This window comes from Castanea sativa, chromosome 5 (genome assembly GCF_040712315.1).
Source record: "Castanea sativa cultivar Marrone di Chiusa Pesio chromosome 5, ASM4071231v1".
Lineage (NCBI taxonomy): Eukaryota > Viridiplantae > Streptophyta > Magnoliopsida > Fagales > Fagaceae > Castanea > Castanea sativa.
In genome coordinates, this window is record NC_134017.1 from 8,747,738 (window position 1) to 8,775,226 (window position 27,489).

General features: G+C 37.1%; 1 protein-coding gene across 1 annotated transcript; it reads left to right on the forward strand.

Annotated features, from left to right (window-relative positions):
- Positions 1-2,357: 2,357 nt before the first annotated feature.
- On the forward strand, positions 2,358-12,159 carry LOC142634674 (uncharacterized). Its single transcript, XM_075808960.1, has 3 exons — positions 2,358-2,482; positions 10,543-10,630; positions 11,338-12,159. Exons 1-3 carry the CDS (start codon positions 2,358-2,360, stop codon positions 12,157-12,159), a joined length of 1,035 nt encoding a protein of 344 aa, XP_075665075.1.
- Positions 12,160-27,489: the final 15,330 nt, after the last annotated feature.

Sequence of the window (27,489 nt, forward strand, 5' to 3'; positions counted from 1 at the left end):
TGCATGATATGCTTACTAAAAGAAAAATATGCAAATAAAAATTAAAGCAAAAGAAAAAAAAATGCTTTATATATGATTGCAATCATGCATTCTAGGAGATGTGAGAGTTATAGGATGTACCTCGAAGATCCCCATCAAGCAGTTATGATCGTGTGTGAGTTAAATTGATTTACTTATATCTCAAATCGTCATAACATGTAGACACTTATGCAATCTTGAGATGTTTTTCACACAACACACAATATTCTTTGCCACTTTTGATACATGTGCAGGTACAATGTGATTTGGCCATCACAAGGTTTACATGTGTTAATGTATGTTCACTAAACTGTCTTAACTTGTTTTTGGAATATAAAATCGGTTAGACTTGTTTAATGTGTGTGTGTGTGTTTTTGGATCTATGCGCTTAACATTTGTCTTGATTGAGAGATGTTTTGAGAGATTAAAATGTTTTTTGGATCCTTGGTTGAGTAGCATGTTTGATTACATTCATGTCTGTGTTTTTATCTTCTTTGAAAAACTTTTTTTAAGCAATCTCAAGAGCTCCTCGATACCCCTTGACAGCTAGGTTATCTATCGAGCTCTTCAGCTTCTTTTTATCACAATTTCGATAGCTTCTTGATAGCTTCTCGATCCATCAAGAAAGTTTATGTCTCCTTGATAGATGCTCGATAGCTTTTCGATCCAGCGAGCCTCTTTACTATGGAAACCTCTAGACAGCTCCTTGATAGCTATTTTTCACCATTTTAATTCTTGACATCTCTCAATCCATTGAGTATTATGAGATTCCTATAAATACGGTCAGCGCAATTTCTGCTCATTTCTCCCCGATCTCTCTCGACAGAATCTGTCTCCTCACCTACCCAAACTTATTTCTCTCTTTCTAAACCTCTCACCCAGCAGTTCTTCGGCCTTAAGATCATCTTCTTTCATCTGGTATGATCTTTTTCACTCATTCTATCATGCATTTCATGTTTACTGACCTAACTTTTTGGATTTTTGAAACATTTTGGGGTTTTTCAAAATTTATGAAGTTTTTGTGAAATTTTTGGGATGGGTCTTGTTTAAGTGTTGTTAAATCATCATGTATTGCATCACATTTGCATTATAACAATGTTTCATCATTTTAGATGTGTGTTTACTTTGTTACAAACTTGTGTGTTGGTAGGTTTGGATTGGGCTGAGCCCATGATACTTTTACCATTGCATGTCACATGATCATGCATTTTCATGCATACATACCTTTTTTTCTCTATATTCTTATATTGATCTGTGTTGGTGCTTTTCTACGTGTCTTTACCTTTCTCTCCTTCTTTCGGCTAGTTGCTCTATGGAACCTAAATGAAAATCTACTCCATCTCGGAACCCTCTTTGTTTCGGGGCATCTTCTTTTGATTCTACCCCCTCCCACATACGGTTTCGTGATGATAAAGCCCATAAGGACTTTTCGGAGAACATTTCTAGACGAGGCATTCATTCGGAACGCCAAGTCATTTTATCGGACTTCTTTAATATTGACCTACCTACTGTCATTCATAGTAGGGGTTGAGAGTTACTGTGTGGCGTCTTGGTCACTTGTCCATCCGTGATCATACAGGAGTTCTACTCCAACATGCACAGATTCGATTATTCAGTACCTCTTTTTGTTACTCACGTTTGAGGTACGCGCATTGTGGTCACATCGGATATTGTATCCGAGGTGCTCCACGTCTCGAGGGTAGTGCATCCTGACTACGCCGGCTGTGATCGTCTTAAAACTATGTCTAAAGACGAGCTGATGTCTTCTTTTTGTAAGCGACCTTTAGATTGGAGTGATCGTCAGTACACCCCTTGCTTGGCCTTTGCTAAAGGTCCGAGGTTTCTTAATATGGTGATGACTTTTGTTTTTTATCCTCTGTCTCACTATATCTCCATCACAGAGCTTCGTGCTTGATTTTTTCTATCCCTTTTAGAGGACATTTCTATTGACTTCCCCTGTCATTTCATTCTATTCCTTATAGATGTCTATAGGGATATGGCGACTCGTGATATGCTCATTTTTCCTTCGGCTATCACGAGGATCATTCGCCATTTTTCTATCTTCTATCTTGAGTTAGACCACTTCTCAGTTATGTGTGCCATAGATGCTGCTACCATTAAACGAAGTGAGGCGCAACTTGATCGAGGTGGATCAGGACGACGATTCCTCCACCTTCTACAGCTCCATCCACCTCTGCTTCTTCTTCTTCTGCGGGTGGGGTGACTCTCAAGGACATCATGGCACAACTTGTGCGCATGGATACTCGCCTTGACACTCTTAGTGATGAGTTGTGTCAGGTGAACGCCCATGTTGGTCGTATGCATGACAACAAGCTACCATGGGTGGTTTTGCTGCTTACTCTTCTCCATCTCCACTGGCGTCAGAGGATGAGAGTGATGATGGCTCTGGTAGTGATGATGTTGATGAGGACAATGGTGCTAGCTCACCCAATGATGACGAGATGTCTACTTGATGTACTAACCCTTTGTCAGTCATGACAAAAAAGGGGAGTAGTTTTGGATATGAGAGTAGTCATATACATAAGGGGAGAGTTAGTACTTAGGATATTTTTGTTAGGGGGAGTGTCTATACATTGAGGGATGTAGTGAGGACTTTTGTATCTTTTTCTTTTCTTTCTATTTTAGATACATTGTTCATGTACCTTTGGTCTTGTGACCACTTTGTGATAGCAAACCTTGTACTTATTGATGATATATATACATTGAGGTTGGTATTAGAGTTCTTTCACCTATCTTTACATGTGTTGTTTCTTTTATCTCTTTATGCACATGCTTCTTATATATTGTATGTAATCTTTTATTTATATTTCAATCTAAGATGCCTTGATGAGTTTTGTTTAAAGTGTTTTAGAAATACAGGTTGTCAAAGTCTTCCTTACCATAAATTCTCTTCTTGCAAAGTTTTTCAAGAATTTGTGTTAGGATAGATTTTATTGTGTTCAACAAGTAAGTATGAGTTGAGTGATTTATGACTTCTCTCATATGTTCATTTGTTTGTTGTGATTTTGTCATGGATCGCCAAAGGGGGAGATTGTTAGGACATATATGAATCATGTTAGGAACATATGTCAATATTTTATGTAATTGGCTAATCCTTTGACAAAACGCACATTACTTGTATTTGGGTAGATCTAGAACATGTTTAATGCTTCAAGAAACAAGGTTTCAAGTTCAAGTGTTAAAGCCATGCAAATCTATCCAAGAATCAAGTGAAGAAGTGTTGTTCATTAAAGCTCGACAGCTAGTATCTATTGAGGCTTAAAAAGCTGTTTCAACTCGAGGCTCGACAACTACTTAACAGATAGGGTATTTGTCGAGATTTATGAAAAACAAATTTTAAGTTCTGATTTTCATCCAATCCGTGAATGTATGTTTAGGCTTTCTTTTCTCACAACCCTAAACATATATAAGGATTGTTTTAAGAGCCGTCACAGGTAGCACGAGAGCACAGTTGCACAAGAGTGAAGCAAAATGTTGTTCATGCAAATTGTGACCAAAAACCTAGTTTGCCTTAGTGCATCTTGAAGAAGATGCTGTGTTTGTATACCGTAGGGTTTTGTGACCAAGCAACTCCATGATCTTCATCGTGTGATGAATTAAAGAAATTTGCAACAAACATCCTTCTCAAGTTGGTGATAAAGTCGTGTACTAGGATCCGCGCATCTATTGGTTAGTCACGTACTGGGAGATGTGCATAAAAAGGAGAGATTTTCAGTACAGAACAAGTCCAATTGGGTATTGGGGTAAGGGTTTAACTGTAGGTTGGTATAAGGTACTGGGATTCCTTTACTTGTAACTGCTTGTTATGATAATAGTGAATTCTCGGGAGCGGTGACCTTAAAATCAACCGGTGGGGTTTTTGCCTTGGAGGTTTTCCCCATTCGAAAACAAATCACCTTGTCAAATTTATTATCCGTTGCATTTTACTTTAGTTGGTGATTTGTTTGAGCTACCACGTACATTGCATGTTAATTCGATTAATTAATAAATTTGATTAATTAATCAATTAATTAATTATAAGGGGTCAATACATTCTTGGCCTATCAAGAGACACTAGAAAAGTGACAAACATGAACAAATTTAGGAACATCAGTATTCCTAATAGCAAATCTAGTCTCAGATTTTGGTTTTTGCCTTAGCAAAGAACAGTTTGGTCTAATATGACCAACAACACCACAAAAGTGATAGGTAAGCACAAAGACAAATTTCTTTTGTACTCTAGCAGTAGGTTTAGACACAGGTTTAAAAACTTCAGCGTCTACATCAGAACTTTTACCTTTGTCTAACCTAGAAAAATAAGTTTTTTCTTTATAATTCCTCTTAAAAGGAGGGATATAAAGTTTTTCAGCTTTAGGCTTAAGAGAAACAGAAACACATTTGTCATCAACAACAGCAAGTTTGGTACAAGACAATTTTTTCAATTCAGATTTAGACTTAGCTAACTCATGTTCCAAACTTTTCATCTTTTCATCTTGAGAGGAAAATTGATTTCTCAAAAATTCATTCTTTTCATTACAATCATCTAATCTCACAATCAATTTCTCTTTTTCAAGATTAACCAATTTTAACTCATCCTTGAATTTCTTAGCAATTTTCATAGATTTAGTTAATTCCCTGATAATAGTTTAATTTTGCATATTTATATTGTTATTAGAAAGAATTATCATACTTATTTTGAATTAGTTTATGCATTTTATAGTTGGTTTTGAAATAATGCTAAAGAATCAATTTTGTGCTTAATTGAATTTTAATGGGTGAATTTGTTATTTTGTAGGATGATGAAATTAAATAAATAGATTTGTACAAAGAAGAAATCTAATGGACTTTAATTTTACAAGGGAAATGATAAATTCAAAGAAGGTCAACCCAATTAAATTCAAGTCCAATTGGAGTAAGGAATCAAATGAAATTTGCACCAAATCCAAGTCCAATTTGGATTAGGATTCCAGCTTGCTCACCAGTTAGTATTTGGAGCATAACTTTCGGCTTAGATGTCCAACTGAGATGATTTAAGTTGGGCTGGAAAGCTACCTTAAAAGACTACAACTTTGTAGTTTACCAAAAGTCTTAAGTTTGAAGTTAAAGTGGGCCAAAAACATCAATTAAATGAAGCCTAAAAACTTGAGATTTTCTCCAAACGGGAATTCAAATTGTAATAGGATTTATTGACCTATTTAAAGGCTCTTTAGGGGCAAAATTCAGAGGAGAGCTTCCGTAGAACCTAATTTAGGCTTTCTTAAAGTTTCTTTATTGTTTTTAGAGTTTTATTTGTGTTATGGCTTGCTAGAAGCCTTGCTAAGGCAAGGGGTGAAACCCAACCATTTATTTGTATATTCTTAATAATTATTTATTGGTTTTAATGCTTATGCTTTTATGTTTTTTTATTGTTTTACTCATCTAGAAAAGTGTTTAGTTTTGTATAATCCTTTGATTTATCATAGACTCCAGGCACGTTAAATGCTTAGTATTCCCTGCGAACTAATTCACTATTTTTAATTTGGCTAAAATCAATAAATTTCATGAAACTACCTGAGACAATTAATTCCTAAGTTTTTATTGTTAAATCATCCAACTAAGATCATCCTTCGTATGAATTTTAGTTGAGTTATAAAATAAATATTGTTAAGGTTATCAATAGATGTGTTGTGTGTGGATCCCTAAACCTTACCGCCTTAATAAATTATTATTTTCTCTCAATTTAAATTAACTTTACTAAACCATCAAAAATCTCTTCAGTTAAACTTTATTATTTTAGTTTTATTCTTTTGTGGTTTGCTAATCAATTCCATTTTCACTATGGATTCGATCTCGAACTTATCAAGTTATTACTTCGCGACAATCCTGCACTTGGGAGCATTATTTATATCACAACATTCCCTACGGAGAGTTTCACAGGCATCAACAAGATCAACAAAAACAATAGTGTTCTTTTTATTCAAATCATCACAAATATGAGCAGACAAACACTTAAAATTATCCATGATAGCAGGGATCAATGATCAACTCTAGGTATAAAAACCTAAAAACAAGAGCTAACCCGCTCTGATACCAATTGTTTGTTCATTTAGACTCCTTAAACAGATTGTTTAATCTAATATATTAACCAAGTGATTACTTAGATTAGTTTTTAGATCTAGGTTAAACAAAAAAAAAAACATATCATGTAAAGATGCGGAAAAGTAAATAATGCCACGATATGATAACCTAGGAAAACCGATGAAACGAACTGTTTCAAGGTAAAAACCTGGGAAGGATTTCATCTAGCTATCCTCAAGGTAAAGTAAATCCACAATAAGAGAATTGAAGTTTTTACAATTAGATTTAACCCTAAATCCATTACTACCTCATGTAGTAACTTACTGACATGATCATGTGCAAGCTCTGAATCCACGGACTCCTTCTCTTCTTGGATTTGCAGCAACACAAGCCACCTTGCTTGTGACTTTGAGATCCCACTCAAAGGTTAAGCAATACAAACTCTCTAGTTTGTGACTCTAAGACCACCCTTGAAGGTTTAAATCATCAACTATTGTTGATCTTGTTGCAGCAATTTTAGATCTATCGGATCTAATGATATGAGAATGATTTTCGCTAGTGACTTTGAAAGAGAAAGGCACAATACCTTTTAAATCTCACAAGAATACCTCTAAAGTCTCTCAAAAAAACTCCAAAAATGTAGTTAGGGTTTTCCTTTATATACTAGAAGTGTTTCACTTGAAACCGAAAACGTTTAAGTAGAGTTTAGGATGAAATAGAATTCTATAGAAATTTCATGTCTACAATTTTTGATCGGTCGGATCTAATTTTCAATCGATCAGATTTCACTGAATTTGAATTCTTTGATTCTGCAACTTGTATGTTCTTATATTTTGACTTGTAATACTTTGAGCATTGTCTAATAAACTCTATAGACTCTAAGATCTACACCTAGACAAGTTTGTTTGTGCTCACGATTTGCCAATTGTTTCAAACTTTTAGAACCTAACGAAATCAAAAGTTCACTTGATCACCACATTATGTAATAGTAGTATGTAATTCGCGCTTATACACTGGAATGATAAATTGTAATGGTATTATTGATGTTAGTTTGGGTTATAAAACATATAGAATATTAGTTAGATCAGGACATTTGGAGGTACTTGATAGGCCAAGAATGTATTGACCCCTTGTGATGAATTAATTGATTAATTAGCTAAGTTTATTAATTAATCAAATTGTAATGCAAACACGTAGTAGCACAAACAAATCACCAATTAACTAAAGTATGCAGTGAAAAATAAATTGACATGGTGATTTATTTACGAATGGGTAAAACTTCCAAGGCAAAAACCCCACTTGGTGATTTTAAGGTCACCACTCCCGAGAATTCACTATTATTACAACAAGCGGTTACAAGTAAAGGAATTCCAGTACCTTATACCAATCTACAGTTGAACCCTTACCCCAATATCCAATTGGACTTGTTCTGTAGTGACAATCTCTCCTTTTAATGCACGGCTCCCAGTACGTGACCAACCAATTGCGCGAGTCCCAGTATGTGACTTTAATCACCAACTAGAGAAGATTGTTGGTTACAAAGTTCTTCAGTTCATCACACAATGAAGATCACAAAGTTGCTTGGTCACAAAACCCTATGGTGTACAAACACAGCAGCTTCTTTAAAAACTAGGGCAAACTAAGTTTCCAGTCACACTTGAGAATTATGCTCTTGTGCAATTGTGCTCTTGGCTATGCAACTTGATACGGCCCTTAAAATAATCTTTTTATATGTCTAGAGTTGTGAGAAAAGAAAGCTTAAACATACAAACACGGATTGGATGAAAAACAAAACTGAAAATTTGAATTTCATAAATCTCGACAGATACCCTATCTGTCGAGCTGCTGTCAAGCCACGGGCTAGAACAGCTATTCAAGTCTCGATAGATGCTAGCTGTCGAAACTTTAATGAACAACACTTTTCACACTTGAATCTTGGACAGACTTGCATGACTTTAACATTTGAATTAAACTCTTGTTCCTTGAAGTATTAAACACATCCTAAATCTACCCAATTACAAGTAAAGAGCGTTTTGTTAAAGGATTAGCCAATTACATAAAATAATGACATATGTTCCTAACATTGAATCACATATGTCCTAACAGTACTAAAATAGTTTTTTCTTACAATTTTCAGGATATTTTTGCTACACCAAATTTCTCATTATAGTGTTATTATGTATATAACTTTGAAAATCATTATTTGATATTATATAAATAATATCAATTCACAATCACTGTTCGTGAAATTTTACTAAATACAACACAAAAATAAAAAAATAAATTGATTCAATAATATCTCCTAAATTGAATGGGAATAGATGTATGGGATCGTTTAACTCAATTACAATTTGTTACGTTCAAGATCCTAGCATAAAAAATATCTAAATAGAAATGGTATAAAAAAATATGCTTATTAGTTAAGAGAAAAAATAACAGTAAAAACTTTAATTTAATTTGTATGGAAAGTTAATAAAAACAAAATTCAATTTTGAATCTAATTAAATTTTTTCTAAGTTTATATATATATATATATATATATATATATAATCTTTTATTTATATCGAACTCCTCGTTTTCTACACTAAATTAATTTAATTGGTAAAAAATTTTAAAAAAAAAACTTACACTAGATGAGATATGTAGCGCAAAATAAACTCTAAGCGCGCGCGCACATACACACACACACACACACACACATATATATATATATATATATATATATATATTATACCAAAATGTATCCTTTGAGACACTTCTCCCAAATTTGACCAAGTTTACCCTCAAAGTTTATCTGGGATCTAATAAAAAAAATCCAATTCTTCGATTGGAAAAAAATCATGCTTATAATGAAAACATTGAAATTCCCTTTTAGATGAAAGCTTAGGGCTCATATAAGAGTTAAGATGAGCCAGATATCGAGATTCAAAGGACCGCGGTTGGGTATGAATGAAAAGTCATTGGATCTCATGACAAATGTCAATTTGAAAAGCCGGTATTACAAAGATTCCATTAAAAAAAAAAAAATTAAGAAAATACGAAATTGAAAATTTTGGGACATAAATTTGAGTTCGGTACTAATTTCCGTAGCTACATTTCATCATGCCATGAACGAACTCCCAGGCTTTTTGCACCTTTGCATTCCAACTCAGGATCGCCCCAGCAGAATTCATACACAGTTAAAGTGATCACTCATTTCTGGAAGAGATTAACTTTTGTTGGAATAATCCCCAGACATGCCCCCGAAAAAAAAAAAAAAAAATATTTAACTTTCATTTGGAGACTTCAGAGATCAGAATACGTTCCAAAAAGCATGGGAAAAGTGAGTTGAATAAGATAAGCATTGAACTGTTTTCTTTTTTATCCTGTTGCAGACTGTAGTGATTCATAAATTATAAGCACTCCTCATGGTGAAAGTGCCTTTCTTTGTACAGGTCCAGATAACTACAAAAGGGTTTCCTCCATCTTACGATCACTAAGAGGAATAGAGTTAATTATATCTGCAACTAACGGCCAAAACACAGCATCAGTTAAATCTAAGCACCATCTTCTCAAAAAACAAAAAGCAACAACAACAACAACAACAGCAATAATAATAATAATAAATCCAAGCACCAAATAAGGTCCTTCGAGTAAGCAATGCTACACCAAGCATAAGAGAGGAAAATACCCTTCTGCACTCATGACCAGTGGTTTCAGGAATTTTTTTTTAGAGTGGTTATTAGGAAAATTAAATTATACAAAATCTAATAAAAAGAAAACTTTATATATAGACAAAAAAAAAAAAAAAACAAATACATAAAGTCTTACAATTTCCTTTTACAAATTTTCTTAATTTAAAATTATTATATGATAGTCTCATTAATAAAATGTCGTAAACTACATATCATTCAAAATTTTAGTTAAATAAAATTTTTCTTCGACTTTTTCTTTTTGTATGTAAGGACCTAATATATTACTGAAAAGAATAAAAATTAAAGACAAAATTTGGTTACAACTCTCAATAAACAAATTAACATGACTACATATTTTGAAAATTTATCTGTTTAATTTATCTGGAATCTAATAAAAAAATCCAACTATTCGATTGGGAAAAATTTATGCTTATTGATGGGACTGACGCCTTCAGCTCACATGAACGATGTCATCGTTACCAACGAAGTCATCCCCTGGGACGAGCCAACCAAACGTCTACAACAAGTGACAAAGATATCCAACCATTCAATACAAGCAATAATATCTCGGGTAGTTACAAATAAAGCTGTACAAACCGTTGGACGCCTATTAAAGTCCGCATTATAGGACACAAGGTGTTACCCCAACAAAGGCATTATAGCTACAATAACTGCTACAACGGCTAGATGCTGTGGAAAACATATAAAAGACCCTCACAAGCACCAGCATGAGGTATGAACATCATCCCGAATAATACTTTTCATAATCCTAGAATACTATTTCACTTTGAAGGTTTCCTTATACTAACTTTGGCATCGGAGACGTTGTGGTAGGCACTACACCAGTTACCACTCTAAGGGAGCAATCTCATCCTCTTCAGGTATAATTTTAACCCAACCATATATATATATGTGTGTGTGTGTGTGTGTGTGTGTGATTTAGAATCTAATTGGATCTAGATTATTTGGTTTTTGCACCCCAATAATTTATTTGCCACAAAAATTAAAAATTAAATAGGATACATAGCGCAAAATTGAACTTCAATTTAGAATCTAACTAAATTTAGGCTCTTTGATTTTTGCACCAAATAATTCAAAATTAGTTGAGATAAGTGGCGCAAAATTAGACTCCAATTTAAAATTTAATTGGATTTCTTTTAGGTTTGCTATTAATATATATATATATATATATATATATATATATAGATTTGTGCTTTTTACACAATGTTTTACACAATTTTATTTGGAAACAATGACTTTAAATCAAGATTTCTATGTTTGTTTTTTTTTTGAGATGTGTGTAAAACTGTTTCAGTGCAATAAGTTATTTTCCAACTTTCTCTTGAAGAGGTGAACAACAATGACTTTCTTGTTTGGAAGAGGAAAAAAATACATGCTAATAGAATATAGCTTTTTAAAATCTAATTTTTGTGCCTGATGCATATCTCATGACATTTACTTTTTCATTGACTACATATGAGTGTTATGAGTTAATACACATAGGGGAAATTCTTTGTTTGTGTTGCATTTTAGTTATTGCTTGTTAGAAATAAATTATTCAATATCATAATGCACAAAATTTTTGCAGACAGTAAAATATTTGCTTACAGTGTCTTTAGTGAAAGAAGGAGCATATGCCTTGAACCGAGCGGGTTTTACAGCTTCAGAATCCTTAGAGCATAGTCCAACAGATTTCAAAAGCCTCATTATTCGAAACATTTTAATGGATGCTGGTCTTGAAAGAGAAAATACACAGGATAATCTCCCACCACCATCAATAACTGTAGTTGATAACCATGAATTACCAAAACCAGTACTACCAAGCAAAAAGAAGAGCAACTGGTTAGAGTGCTTAAGATACCAAGGTAATTGGATAGAAGAGACACGCGGTTCATTAATGGTGGTGGCTACGGTAATCACAACTATCACTTTCCAACCTGCAGTCAGCCCCCCAGGCGGAGTTTGGCAAACAAATGTAACTGAAGTTAGTAAAGGTTTTGGATGCGGCCCCTCTAATGTATGTTTGGCTGGAACCTCAGTGGAAGGCTCTCGGAATTCTAATTTCTTCTACCACTTTTTTATGTTTTGCAACACCCTTTCTTTCACTGCATCTCTATTTGTCATCTTTTTGTCTATTAGTGGATTCTCTCTCAAGAATAAGTTTGGCATGGGGTTCTTGACATTTGCCATATGGACCACTATCACATCCTTAGCCCTTGCCTATATGAGTGCAGTGATCCTAGTGTTACCATCGAAATCTTCTAGAGCATTACGACTATATGAAGTTTTTATGACAGTTTGGAGTTTGATTATCATGATGGTTGTGGTTCTTTTAATTCACATAATTCGCTTTCTCTCTTGCCTTGTAAAGAAGATACGAAAGTTAATCATTCAAAAGCAAAGGTGTTAACAAGTTGGACAAATAGGGTTAGAAGAAGTCGTATATCTGGAGATGGGGGACGACAAATTTATCGGCGGTTGAGATTTTAATTTTCTTTCAAAGGAAAGTAGTTGGCAGGTTGTGTGGTCTTCAATTACTAATCAGTAGCAGATTGTAATCCTAATGCATTGGCTACTCTTCATGTCCAAGTCTTTTCTTCTTTTTCCACTTATTTCTTTCCAGTGTGCTTTTTGTTCAAATAGAAGTTGAAATAATGATATATGTATCTTTTATATTTTGTAATATAATGAAGTGTTATCCCAACCTTATGATTAGACCATTTCACTATCTTTGCCCATGAAATGCCTTAAAATCCCAAAAACAATAGTGGTCAATAGAATTTGAGACATTCGGATTTACAGTTCTTAAAGTTTGTCGAGTCCCCAAAAAGATATGATCATATGTTTTAATTATATTTTAGAAATTTTAGGGTTTGGTTGGTAAGAGTATTTTAATAGAGTTTTTTGTTTTGCAATCCATAAAATTGTGGGTCCTACACTTAAATTTATTGTTTGACTAATATTTTTTAAATGCAGTTTTCAAAAAACTGTATCATATTTTCCTGTTTTAGAACAAAATTTTGAAAACAGCTAAGGAAGTGTTTTCAAGATAAAGAAAATGTTTTTAAAGACATAGTGTGTGTGTGTGTGTGTGTGTGTAACCGAAGCCTTTACTTTTGGTTGGTCTCTCTACAATTTTTCACATTAGCATTTTTTATTTATAATTTTTAGATTTGATTTATTTGCCTTTTGGTTGACTTTTAATTGCAGGCACCACAATTTTTCACATCACTTTTCTTTTCTTTAAATTCTTTTTAACGTTTTATTATATTAGAATTTATGAATTTAGAACCCTAATACAAGTATACAGCTCTCCCTTCAGACTTCACGTTAAAGCCAAAGTGCTAAACCCCACAACCTCTCTATTTTCTAATATACGCCAACGCCCCACAACCTCTATTTTCTAATATATGCCGTTCATAGCTTCTTCTTCTTCTTCTTCTTTTTTTTCTCTAGGGTTTTGATTTGGGGTTCTCTCTCACTCTTCGAGTTTTTAGTTTTGGCAGATATATTAGATTCCAATTGTTTCTTAATTTTTCCGCTCCTACTTAGAGATTTGATTTTAGGTTTTTGAATTTCTTGATAACATCTGTAAGCATCCACCTTTGTCAAAAATACAAGATTGGTAAACCCAAAGTCTAAGCATTGGTGATTTGGAGCTCCACGGGCATGTTGCTAAGTAGTTTTCAAGTACTTTTAATTCAGAGCAGACCCATAATTTGATTGTTAGCCTGCAGCAAAATGTCATAAGGACTGAACCGTTGAAAAATTGTGCTTTGTAATTCTCAAATTAGTTGAGCAAGTCCATCTCTTTCTACTAAAATGCACTGGGCAATTTATGTGGTTGTCGTAATTTGAGCTATTTTATGTTTTAGAGACTATATATGTCTTTACTTTGAACATTGTAATGGATTTGATAAATAATTCAATAAGGTGATTTGCATTATGATGGAAAAGCGCATTTCCATGTTAAATATAGTTTTTCTTATGTTCTTTATATTTTCCATATTTACATGTATTTTGGTTTGCTTCCAACAATTTTATTTTCTGATTGTAAATCATTAGAAAGCAAGGTAAATGTGTTTCATTTATTTTCTCTTTTGTGTATATTATTCACATATTTCAATTAGGTAGACAAAAGTAATTTGGCTAGTAAAATGTATTGTTCTTTAGTGCCAAAATTTTTTTTGAATTGGAAGCCTTAAGGAACAATTTTCATGAACAAGGAACCCTTACTTTTTTGGTATATTTTATGTTCAGTTGGCCCTTGGTGTTACTATCAGTTACATATGGCTTGATCCTAATGAAAGATTTTTTTTCAAGGCAAATTAACTGGGGTTTCCGTACTATTGTTTAGCTCTAAGTTGAGGACTTCTTTCATTGTAATTTTGGATGGTTCTTGCTTCATGTGAACAAAATTTATTGAATTTGCTGCAAACCTTGATAGGTATTGCTTAATGAAAAGTTATTTGTCTCGTATATGTGATCAACTGCAACTATCACGGCCAATGCTCTTGCACATGGAGGGGTAAGTCCATATGACTTCAATTTTTTTTTTTTCCATGTATCTTTCATAGCAAGGTTAGCAATCTGACACTGACTCAAACAAAATTGAAATAAATATGACTCAAGGCTTACTTTGTCTTGAAGATTTTCAGTTTTTTTTTTTTTTAATGTATACGATATATGCTTACATTAATGATTTTTTTATATAGCGGATAATATGTTTGGGTCTTTTTAAGAAATTTCAATGAGTAATATAATATTTTTGTCATGGTTTGTCTCAAATTATAATTTATAGGTTTTGATTTTCTGTTTTCAGTTGGGTTGTAGTTGTTGCTTTGCACATAGTTTTTGCTTGCAGCAAATATTTTTTGAAATTCATTAATATATTTTTGTTTTGGTTGGAATTACTTAGGTATTTCAAGTTAGAATGAGTTTTGAGAAGGAAAAGGCAATAGGAACTTGAGACTAAGAAGACATATGCTAGGTACACAAAACTTTTTCTCCTTTTGATTTCAATTGGTTATTTATTTTTGTGCTCCTTATTTTGAATTATGGCAGGGTAATTGATGTTTTTCATGTTTCATTTTTTTGTTTTTAGTGTCTAGAGTTTTGCTGCCTAAAATTGTGAAGTTTTAGATCCCTATAAACTAGATCGTTTAATCTAATTAATTAACCAAGACAATACTTAGCTTTATTATTCAGATCTAGGTTAAAACAAAACAATCAGAAATAGTAAAGCAGCAAAAAATAAAGAACACAAAGATTTGATAATCTAGGAAAACCTAACCGGTAAAAAACCTGGGGAGGATTTAACCTAACTATCCTCAAGGTAAAACATCCACTATGAAAGAATTAAAGTTTGTACAATAGAACTTAGACCACTAACATTCTATTGCTACCTCGAATAGAAAACTTACTACCATGACCCCATGATAGCTCTGAGTCTACGGACTACTTCTTTCTTTGATCTGCAGCAACCACGAGTTCTCCTATTTGTGAATCTTTAAGCTCTTGAAATAGCAACCGAAGAGATCACCAAGTTCTTGACATCAATCTTGATCTTGATAACCCTAAGTGTGTATGAAGATAAGCACCTCTAGATCTCACAAAAGATTCACACACATAGCATATCAACAACCTCTAAAACGTGGTTAGGGTTTTTCTATTTATATGAGACATGAGACATAAAACATAAAAACCTACACGTCAAATAGGCTTGGGCTGAGTTGGAAATTCCGTAGAAAAAAAACAATCTACATGAGATTCGATCAATCAAGTCTAATTTTCGATCGATCGAGCTTTGCAGATTTAGTCCAATAAATTCTGCAATCACTCGATTCTAACTTTACACATAAACACACTTTAAGCAGCCTAAATCTAGACTTTAAGTTTTGATAATAGTTTGCCAACATATTACACATTGAAGTTCTAATACATTAGTCCCTAAGGTCATAGAACCTAACAATCTCCCCCTTTGGCAATCCATGACAAAACACATAACAAAACTAAAATGCTCAAAGTTACAAACAGCCCATTTAAAAATCAAGATGCCCAAAGACAATTCAACCTAACTACTATCTATTAGTTGCTAGTGTAGACAGCAGCATAACTGAATAAATCTGTAACTTGTATCTTCTTGAAACACTCAACAAACACATAAACGAATGTGTGAAAAATACAAGTAAAACAAAATAAAATTATTGATTTCACAAAACAGAAAATTAAGACGTATACCATGAATAACCTCATAATATAAATCAATAATCAATGTAGCACATGAGAAACAAGAAACAAAAAAAAAAAAAGCGTCTCCCCCTAACATATACAACCCATAAAAGTAAATACATTAGGACCAAAACAAATACATCATGAAAGTCCTAGACACAATCTAACAAAACTCCCCCCCATCTCCATCAATAAACACTCCCCCTTTTTATGATGAATTGCCAAAGGGCAATCAAGGCTCATCATCAAAAGAAGGTGGTGGAGCAGACCGCCGAGCACTCGCCAAATCTGTACGCAATACCTGAAACTCCGTGAGCACATCCACCAAAAGCTATACATGTGCCGCCTGAACGGTCATGACAGTATCCAATATACTCCGAATGGATGAATCGCCCAAAGATGAAGGTGGAGGATCAACAGCGATAGTGGGATCAACAAACTCTTCAGTTGTGGGGTCACCTGAAAAAGGAGGATGAGATGCTGCACCTGTGGAAGACTCTACACGAAGGAGTTTAGAGTTAGCTTTCATCTGAGCTACTCTTTGCCTAAGGAAGGTAGCACCTATGGGAGTGATGATATTGACAGACCCAGATGTACGAAACTCCTCTAATCCTAAATCTAACAAAATCCTATGAATAAAAACAAGGAAGAAAAGACCATGTGACTTAGAACCACTCCTATGAACCTAACTAAAGAACGAATGAAAAGAGATGGAAAACACATAGGAGCATCAGTCACAAGAGCATACAAAAAAACACATCTCTAAATAGGAATGGTGTGCAAATGAGAGATAGGCCGAATTGAATGACAAGAAGTTCGGAAAAATAAATAATTGAGCTCAGTAAGCTCATGGGAGGTGATACGAGATCAGTACCCCAACTAATGGAAGTACTGGTGAGATATGATATAATGTCATCAAGAAGAGGGGTCTAAGAATAAGGATACATAGGCTATCGTACCAAAGGTACCCCAAGAGCAGAGGCCACCACTGAAGGAGGAATGGCATACTCTTCACCCTTTATCCAACTCATCACATAGTGAGTGTTGGAATCATTAGAGTGGACAGAGAGGTTCAAATAGAACTCTCTTATCAAGAAAGCCGGAAGAGGGTACTTTATATCCATAAGAGGTAACCAGCCCCTACGTTCAAAGTTTCTCCTAATCTCCCCATCAAGCTCATCTAAAATCACCTTCCGCTTAGCCCAAACAAACCTAAATATATTAAGCTTCTCATAGGTCTCTTGGTTTTTCTCAACCCTAAATATCTCACTATCGAAAGCCAAGGTAGAGGGTGTGGTGGAGGTTTTCTTGCTGGCTCTAGTCTTCCTAATTATGATGCTAAGGATTGAAAAGGAAAGATAAAAACAGGAAAAAAAAATTAGAGAAAACCCAAGGCAGACTACATTAGAGAGGGTTAGACAAAACAAATATAGAAAATAACAATCAATATGATGCATGACATGAATGCACATATGATGCATGCCCTAATTCATTGAAATTTGTTCAATTCTATATTATAAACCAACAATTGACTTGAACAAAGAGTTTTAGAACAAAAACCCCAAATTTTGAAAAACTCAATTTCAAAAAATCCCAACAAATTGATTAATTTATCATTGCACTAGTTAGATAACATCATATAATGACATAATCAATCAATAACATAAGTCAATTTCATCAATTTCAGCCAAATTGAACAAAATCCCCAATTTCTTAAACTTTCAAGTCCTAGAATTTCAAAATTTTCCCAAATCACAAAATGAATCAAATTAATGCATGGGAATCATGTTAATAACATCTAGAGACAAAAACCCAATGATCAAATGTGAAAGAAAACAACTTAAAAGAAAGAAAAGAAAAGAAAAAAAAAAAAAAAAACCCCAAATTTTATAAGTACGAAAATTTCAACTAAAATGCATGAAAAATGTGAATAAAATGAAAAAGAAAGGGTAAAAGTGACTTACAAGTACAAGAAGACAAAAACCCTGAGAAATTTTAGGAAGAAAATGACAAATTTGGCTTGGTTTAGATCGGTCAAAGAGGAACAGTTAAAAAGCTTTTGAAAAGATTTGAAAAGTATGAAGAACATGTGAAAGAAAAAGCTTTTTAAAAAACTCACAATACGAATTTCGATCGGTCGAAAATTAGATTTGATCGATCGAAAACCAATTTCGATTGGTCCAACATCAATCGAGCCAGGCAGATTCAAACCTTAATTTTTATCACATTTTCGATTTGTCGAGCAACAGGTTCGATCGATTGAAAATTTGAAAAACTAATATATATATATATATATATATATATTGAAAAACAAAGTATTTTAATGCAGAAACCCCTCAAAGAACATTATTTATGGATGAAATGCATAAGCATGAGATGAAAAGTTTTTCACAAACACTTGAATTCATCCTAGATCTCCCAAAAAAAAGTTTTTCAATCAATTTTTCCTCAAAAAATTAACCATGAAACATATTTTGCATTAGAATCCGGGCACATTTAATCTTGGATGGCCACAACAAGATCATACACAATATTATGTACTAAGTTTAACAAAAAATAACTCTTGTGCTGTGTGCAACTAGCAATAGCTTAAGATACATGTAAGGTGATATGTAGATAATAATCAATCACAATTTCTACAAAATTCATCACATAAATTTGAAAGAGACTATCACTTAAAGAGTTACATCATATAACCCTCACATCTCCTAGAAAACAAGCTTGCAATCATGTAAGTTTCTTGTTTTGTCTCATAATGTATACACCAATTTTATTTGATTGTGAATTGATTATAGCCCAATAATGTACTCACCAATTTTAGCATTTGATCCGAGGCTACACCTTGTGTTTTTTTTTGTGCATGAGCTACATTTTCTCTAGCACAAAATCTTATGATATGTACTAAGGTGTTCATGATTGGCTAGTAAACAGTGATAAGATGGTTATTTATGCCTTTCTCATTCAGTTTAAATCCAAACAACCAAAAGCATGTGACTTCAAGATCAAGCTCAATTGATCGAAAACTATAAACAACTCACACACAACATGCACTACAAAGCTAAAACTAGCAAAGTGCAGTAAAATAAGCTCATCCAAGTTAAACAAGGTATATAAACATATTATGTAAACATAACATGACTAACCTTGATTATAAGTCTAAGAAAAATAATGAAAAAAACATTTTCCCTTCTGTGGGGAGTAAAAGGACCCAAGTGGGCATATGGGCCTTTGGGCTGTAGCAAGGAGGGCCAACCTGCTCTTGAGCTAAGAATTTGTTAGTACTGCGAATCGGCCCATACACCGAGGATCCGAGGACACATCCGAGGGTAAGTTTCTCCTCGGATAGACCCAGGAGAACTCGGAGCTTCACTATGAAGGTCAAGGCAATATTTCGGAAAGACTGTTGGTTAAAAGGGGGAAACCCTGAACCTTCGAGGTACACCGGTGTTAGAAAAATACCAGAAGCAAAGGCTGCCACCTCCACATTAAAGACTCTGCACCTACCTCCCTGGCCGCATTAATGGGGAAGTGACCCCTGAACAGTAGAATTGAAACTTCTGGTCACTATTCAAAGGCACTAAGAAAAGAAATATCTAGGAGGGAGGGGGTTGGAGCAACACGTGGATAAAGTATCAGGAAAAGAAGTATTTAAGAGGGATGAATGGCAAAGAAGAAGGGGGGTCGGTAACTAAGAAAGAAATTAAGAATTGTAACCTTTAAGAAAGAAAGAGAAATAATACAGAAGTAGTCCTCGGCTCACGTCCGAGGAAGTCTATTTGCAATTATCATTTATTATTTACAAGTGTTTGTAACTTTTAGCCTGTTATCAAGTTCTCAGTACTTCTAATCTAGATTTCAAGCCCACACTCTACAAATTTCATTTTTTAAGGCTCATTGGGCCTGAGCCCGTGATTGTCTTTGGGTCCAAGTGCAATTGTGCACTTACAATTGACGCCGTCTGTGGGAATCTAGTCAAAAAGGAGCTGGGATACGATGGTAGGCCTAGGTTCTCACCATGCAGAATCACAGGGATCGCAACCGCAGGATCATTTCGAGCGTCTTGAGCGTCAAAGGGATCGTGAGGGAAGTGTCCATACAGAATACCCCAGGGCTAGCCATACTCAGACCGGGGGTAGCACCACCCACGAGGATGGTGCTAAAGCCATGTAGAAGGAGATTGGTCGTCTGAAAAGAAAGCTGCGCCGCGCCAGATGTAAGTCTTCACCGTCCTCATCTAATCCTTCTTCAGAGGAAGCCCGGGGAGGTAGTTACAGCTCAAGGTCATGCTCACCCCCCAGCGCAATGTCCTCTTGTGAGGAGGACGACTAGCCAGCTTGCAGACGCAAGAAGCTTCCTTCTAGGGGCTTAGGGAACGATGCTATGAGTCGGGCGTTACACCAACTCTCCAAATATCCATTTTCACGGAGGATTGAGAAAGGGAAGCTTCCCAGGAGATTCACCCAGCCTACCTTCACCATCTACAATGGCCGGACTAATCCGGTGGAGCACGTGAGTCACTTTAACCAGAGGATGACGGTGCACTCTCATAACGAGGCTCTGATGTGTAAAGTTTTCCCCTCTAGCTTGGGACCTATTGCTATGAGGTGGTTCAACAGCCTTAAATCGGGGTTTATAGGTTCGTTTGGGGAGCTCACTAGAGCATTCGCTTCGCGGTTTATTACGTGTAGCAGAGTACCTCGGCCATTGGACTCGCTGCTATCCATGACCATGAGGGAAGGGGAGATGTTGAAAGCATATTCCAACCAATACTGGGAAATGTTTAATGAAATAGATGGTGACTTTGATGAGGTGGCGCTCAATACCTTTAAGGTAGGTCTTCCTACTGATCACGACTTGAGAAAGTCTTTGACCAAAAAGCCTGTCCGCAGCGTACGTCGCCTCATGGACCATATTGACAAGTACAAGAGAGTGGAGGAAGACCAGCAGCAAGGAAAGGGTAAGGAGAAGGTTATCCCGCAGGAGAGAAGGGATTTCAGGTCAGACAGGTACCACAACAACAAGCCGAGGAGAGATTATGTTGGGCAGTCCGGCTCGGCAGCACCTCAGGCCGTGAACACTGTGTTCCGAGAACCAGTACATCAGTTGCTGGAGAAAGTTCGTAAAGACCCCTTCTTCAGATGGCCTGGTAAGATGGCAGGAGACCCTGCGAAGAGGAATCTAAACCTCTTTTGTCAGTACCACCAGAATGTGGGTCACACTACTGAGAACTATCAAACCTTTTGGAACCACTTGGAGCAGCTGGTCAGTGAAGGGAAACTAAAGCAGCACTTGTGTCAACTTAGTGGACAGGGCAGTCAATCTGGCTCAAACAATCAGAAGAATAATCCATCTCGGCCCGCATTGGGAACGATTAATGTTATCTTCGCTGCACTTAGCAGGACTGGCTCAGGTCCCACTAGGGTGATGGCGGTTTCCCATTCTCAGGCCGAGGAACCAGGTTACAGGCCGAAGAGGTTGAAGGTGACCTTATCCGTCTTGGGATTTTCGGAGGAAGATAAGGTTGGTACCATTCAACCCCATGACGATGCTCTTGTGGTCACTCTCAGGATAGGGAGTTATGATGTGAAGAAAGTGATGATTGATCAGGGCAGCGATGCAGATATCATGTACCTTGATTTATTTAAGGGGCTAAGACTGAAGTTGGAAGATCTTACTCGTTATGACTCGCCACTCATAAGCTTCGAAGGAAGGGCTGTTGTGCCGAAGGGACAGATCTGGTTGCCCGTCCAATCCGGCTCAGAAACGGTTGAGGTGGATTTCATTGTAGTCGACGCGTACTCCCCATATACAGCCATCCTCGTCAGGCCATGGCTGCACGCTCTGGGAGCTGTCTCCTCTACCTTGCATGTTAAGGTTAAGTTCCCCTCGGGGGAGTATGTTGAGGAAATCCTCGGCAGCCAATTAGTGGCCAGGCAATGCATATTAGCCATAGTGCTTCATTAGTCAGAATCCGAGTCATCAGCTTTGCCCATCCAAGAGTCATAGCAATTAATAGTTCTAAATGCACCTCGAGCGATGACAGGAGATGAGGCTGTTTGTGAGGAGTTAGAGAAGTTTTTAATAGCAGATGACCTAGAGAGGTTCTTCCAAGTTGGCATACGTTTGCCACACCAAGAGAAGATAGAGTTGTTGGAATTTCTGAAAGACAGTATTGATGTTTTTGCGTGGGACCCTTATGAAGCTCTAGGCGTAGATCCGAGCTTCATTTGCCATCGTCTAAACGTCAACCCTACCATTGTGCCGAGAAGGCAGCCACCTCGGTGTTCTTCCAAAGAACATTCCGAGGCCGTGAAGCAAGAGGTGCTCAAACTCAAGAGGGCTGGGGCTATTAAAGAAGTTTTTTACCCTGAATGGTTGGCGCATACGGTTGTGGTTAAAAAGAAGAATGAAACGTGGCGAGTATATGTGGACTTCACAGATTTGAACAAGGCCTGCCCCAAGGATTCGTTCCCAATGCCACGTATTGATCAACTGGTAGATGCCACTATCGGACATCCTCGGATGAGTTTTTTGGACGCCTTCCAGGGTTACCATCAAATTTCCTTGGCGTTGGAGGATCAATAGAAGATTGCTTTCATTACTCCAATGGGGAACTACCACTATAAGGTCATGCCATTTGGGTTGAAAAATGCTGGGGCTACTTACCAAAGAATGATGACCAGAATGTTCGAACAGCAACTGGGGAAGACCATTGAAGTATATGTGGATGATATGGTGGTGAAGAGTAAAACAATACCTTTACACGTAAAAGATTTAGCCAACACCTTCCAGATGCTAAGAAAATATAAGCTGCACCTTAACGCCTCAACGTGCTCTTTTGGCGTGGGGTCTGGAAAGTTCTTGGGATATATGATTACTCATAGAGGCATAGAGGTAAACCCAGCGCAGGTTAAGGCTATTCAGGATTTGCAACTGCCTCGGAACCCAAAAGAAATCCAGAAGTTGACCGGAATGATTGCCGCATTGAACAGATTTATATCTCGGTCAGCTGACCGGTGTTGTTCTTTCTTCCAGTTGTTGAACAAGTGGAAAGGGTTTCAATGGACCGAGGACTGCGTGTTAGCTTTCCAACAGCTTAAGCAATATATTTCTCGGCCACCAATTTTATCTCGCCCCGAGGCAGACGAGGTTTTGTTTGCTTATCTAGCAGTGGCCACTCACGCGGTCAGCCTGGTCCTTATAAGGAATGAAAGTGGAGTGTAAAGACCAGTCTACTATGTTAGTAAGTCTTTGAATGAGGTCGAGGTGCGCTACCTACTCTTGGAGAAAGCACTTCTGGCCATAGTTCATGCCATGCGGAAGCTTCCTCATTATTTCCAGTCCCACATGGTGGTGGTTCTTACTCAATTGCCTCTTAAGGCGGTGTTACACAACGCCGATTACTCTGGCAGGGTGGCGAAGTGGGGAACCATTCTGGGAGCCTTTGACGTTAAATACAGGCCTCGAACCTCGGTGAAGGGCCAGGTCCTCGCTGACTTAGTGGTAGAGTTTACCGAACCATTGCTAGAAGAAACACTGAAAGAAGCACACATGGATGGAAAATCAGTTGGTGTTATCACGGCCGTAGCCCTTCCGACTTGGAGAATGTATGTCGATGGGGCAGCTAATCAGAAAGGGTCTGGTGTCAGACTTGTCTTAATATCCCCTGACGGGATTGTTTTCGAAACATCTTTAAGATTGGCGTTCTCGGCTACTAATAATGAGGCCAAGTATGAAGCAGTCTTGGTGGGCATGAAGATGGTGCATAGGATGGGTGGAAAGGAAGTCCAGGCGTTCTCGGACTCTCAGTTAGTGGTCGGCCAAGTCACGAGCACTATGGAGGCTAGAGACCTTAGAATGCAGGAATACTTGGCCCAAGTCAAGCGTCAGCAAGCCGAATTTGACTCCTTCGTCTTAGCTCAGATTTCTAGAAATGGAAATGCCCACGCAGATTCTTTGGCTACGTTGGCAACGTCTTCGGCTCAGGGTTTGCCCAGAATTATCCTCGTAGAGGATTTGTTAGAGCCAACTCTTGCCGTTGTTAGCGCAATTCACATGCATTTGATAAGGCCTGGACCTAGTTGGATCGACCCGGTTATATCTTTTCTTAAGAATGACACCCTTCCTGAGGACAAATCTGAAGCAGATAAGATACGTCGAAAGGCGCCACGTTTCTGGTTGTCCGAGGACCAGAAACTGTACAAACGATCCTTCTCAGGACCGTACTTGTTGTGTGTACACCCGGAATCAACGGAAACACTTTTGGAAGAATTGGATGAAAGGATTTGTGGAAGCCATACTGGGGGAAGGTCCTTAGCCCATAGAGCCCTGACTCAGGGTTATTGGTGGCCCAATATGCAGAGGGAGGCTCAAGATTATGCTCGAAAATGTGATCAATGCCAGAGGTTCGCCCCTAATATTCATCAACCTGGAGGGGCTCTAAACCCTCTCTCCAGTCCTTGGCCTTTTGCATAGTGGGGATTGGACATAGTGGGGCCATTTCTGAGGGCTGCAGGAAACAAAAGATGGCTTCTCGTGGGGACAGACTATTTCACTAAATGGGTTGAGGCCGAGCCCTTAGCAAATATCAGGGACATTGATTCCAAGAAATTTATCTGGAAAAACATTGTCACTAGATTCGGTATTCCACACACACTTATCTCAGACAATAACGCTCAATTTGACAGCAAGGCTTTTAGGAAATACTGTGGTGACATGGGCATCATAAATAGATACTTCACCCCAACTTATCCTCAAGGAAATGGGCAAGTTGAGGCTGTTAACAAGGTCATAGTTAGTGGGCTCAAGAAAATGTTGGATGATGCGAAAGGCAGATGGGTAGAAGAACTCCCACATGTTCTGTGGACGTATCGGACTACGCCGCGCAGGTCCACGGGAGAAACACCATTCTCTATGACTTATGGAGCCAAGGCGGTTATACCCCTGGAATCTGGTTTTCCCACCCTGAAGACGAGTTCTTTTAGCCCGGAGAATAACAATGGACTCCTAGAGAAAGGTCTTGATTTACTTGAAGAACAACGCGAGGCAGCTATGGTCCAAATGGCTTATTATCAACAGAAGCTAAAACGGGGATATGATGCCCACGTGAAGCTAAGGCCGCTCGCACCTGGTAATCTTGTACTAAGAAAAGTTGTGGGCACTTCTAAGAACCCAGCTTGGGGTAAGCTAAGACCCAACTGGGATGGCCCCTATCGCATTGATTCAGTAGTAAGCATAGGGTCATATCGGCTAGCTAACATAGATGAAAGAATTGTACCACGCCCATGGAATGTAAATAACCTTAGAAGGTATTATTATTAATAAAATGTGCTTTTGTTAGTTAACATTTCAAAGTTATAAGTACCTCTGGCGCTTGCAGTTACTATTCTTAAGAGTCAAACAGAAACTTGGTTAAGTGTAATCCTCGGACCACAAACCTTGTGAAAATTGATATCTTATCATTTGTTAAACAGAACCTTAGTTATGCCGGGTCCTCGGACCTCCTACTTTGGGAAAATTAACATTTGGAGTTACTATTCTTAAGAATCAAACAGAAACTTGGTTAAGTGTAGTCCTCGGACCACAAACCTTGTGGAAATTGATATCTTATCATTTGTTAAACAGAACCTTAGGTATGCCGGGTCCTCGGACCTCCTACTTTGGGAAAATTAACATTTGAAGTTACTATTCTTAAGAGTCAAACAGAAACTTGGTTAAGTGTAGTCCTCAGACCACAAACCTTGTGAAAATTGATATCTTATCATTTGTTAAACAGAACCTTAGTTATGTCGGGTCCTCGGACCTCCTACTTTGGGAAAATTAACATTTGAAGTTACTATTCTTAAGGGTCAAATAGAAACTTGGTTAAGTGTAGTCCTCGGACCACAAACCTTGTGGAAATTGATATCTTATCATTTGTTAAACAAAACCTTAGTTATGCCGGGTCCTCGGACCTCCTACTTTGGGAAAATTAACATTTGAAGTTACTATTCTTAAAAGTCAAACAGAAACTTGGTTAAGTGTAGTCCTCAGACCACAAACCTTGTGGAAATTGATATCTTATCATTTGTTAAACAGAACCTTAGTTATGCCGGGTCCTCGGACCTCCTACTTTGGGAAAATTAACATTTGAAGTTACTATTCTTAAGAGTCAAACAGAAACTTGGTTAAGTGTAGTCCTCGGACCACAAACCTTGTGGAAATTGATATCTTATCATTTGTTAAACAGAACCTTAGTTATGTCGGGTCCTCGGACCTCCTACTTTGGGAAAATTAACATTTGAAGTTACTATTCTTAAGGGTCAAACAAAAACTTGGTTAAGTGTAGTCGTCGGACCACAAACCTTGTGGAAATTGATATATTATCATTCGTTAAACAGAACCTTAGGTATGCCAGGTCCTCGGACCTCCTACTTTGGGAAAATTAACAGTTAAAGTTACTATTCTTAATATCTTGTCACTGTTCTTATTCTTATTACACGTTTTGTGGAAATCAGTATCTTACCATTCATTAATTCGGATTTTAAGTTCTATGTCTTTAGGTGTTAAGCAAATTTTTGTAAGGAATGGTCATCGGACCTTACATCCTACTAAAAGCAATACCACAGATTACAAGGCATTGTTTAACTAAGGCATTGTTTGATATCCAAACTAAGTTACTATCTGTCAGGTTCTTAAGTATTCTACTTTGCCAAGCAAATATGCGCATGGCTGTGTGGAGGTTATAATTGTGCAATCCCTGGAGTTAGATTTGTTTGTTCTGACCTACCTTTAACTATGTATTCATGAGAACTTTTACGACAAGTCCAAAAATAATAAAGTAAAACAAATACAACGTAAAAGAAAGTTGTACAAAAATTGTCTTTCATTAATAATTCTTGCATACATTACATGCTAAGTTCTAATTACAAAGAAAGAGAAGTCCTAGGCTAGTCCCTAAACTCTTGGAGGGGGGTTTTGTTGAGAAGTGCTGGTTGCCTCGGTGTTTCTTAGCTCCAACTCAAAGGAAGACAGAACTTGCTTCCCTTTGTTTGCTGCATTTGTTGGAGGGACATTGGGCTCCACAGTCTGGCTCAAGCCTTTCTCGGCATCCCCACCCCCTTCCATCTCTTTGTTGGAACCTGAAGGTTCTGTAGGATCTGGAACGAGCTTTGGGGCCATAGGAGGAAGAGTAGGAAGAGTTACCTCAGGGGCAGGAGCAACAGCAAGAGTCTCTTCTATCTTCTGTATGTCCAGGGGAAGCCAAACGTTCTTGGACTTCCTCAGCTCCGAGGCTGAAGGAACCCCTGCTACATTTAGAGCTTCCCCCCAGACTTGCTGACAGTACTCCCGGCACAAGGCCGCGAAAGCTTCTGTCAGCTGCTCCTCTGTTGCAGCTACCCCTTCCTCATAACTCGCCTGCTTGGCGGCCTCCAGAGAGCGTTTGAATGCGCCGGCTTCCTCCTTCATTCGCGCAAGCTCCCTCTCTAAATCCGAGCACTCCCTTTGGGCTTGGGCCAGCTCGTCATCT

Coding starts and splice junctions, on each gene's coding strand:
- LOC142634674 (XM_075808960.1), top strand. CDS start 2,358: ATGGGTGGTTTTGCTGCTTACTCTTCTCCATCTCCACTGGCGTCAGAG. Junction 2,483..10,542: donor TCACCCAATGATGACGAGAT/GTCTACTTGATG, acceptor TTCACTTTGAAG/GTTTCCTTATACTAACTTTG. Junction 10,631..11,337: donor AGCAATCTCATCCTCTTCAG/GTATAATTTTAA, acceptor AAATTTTTGCAG/ACAGTAAAATATTTGCTTAC.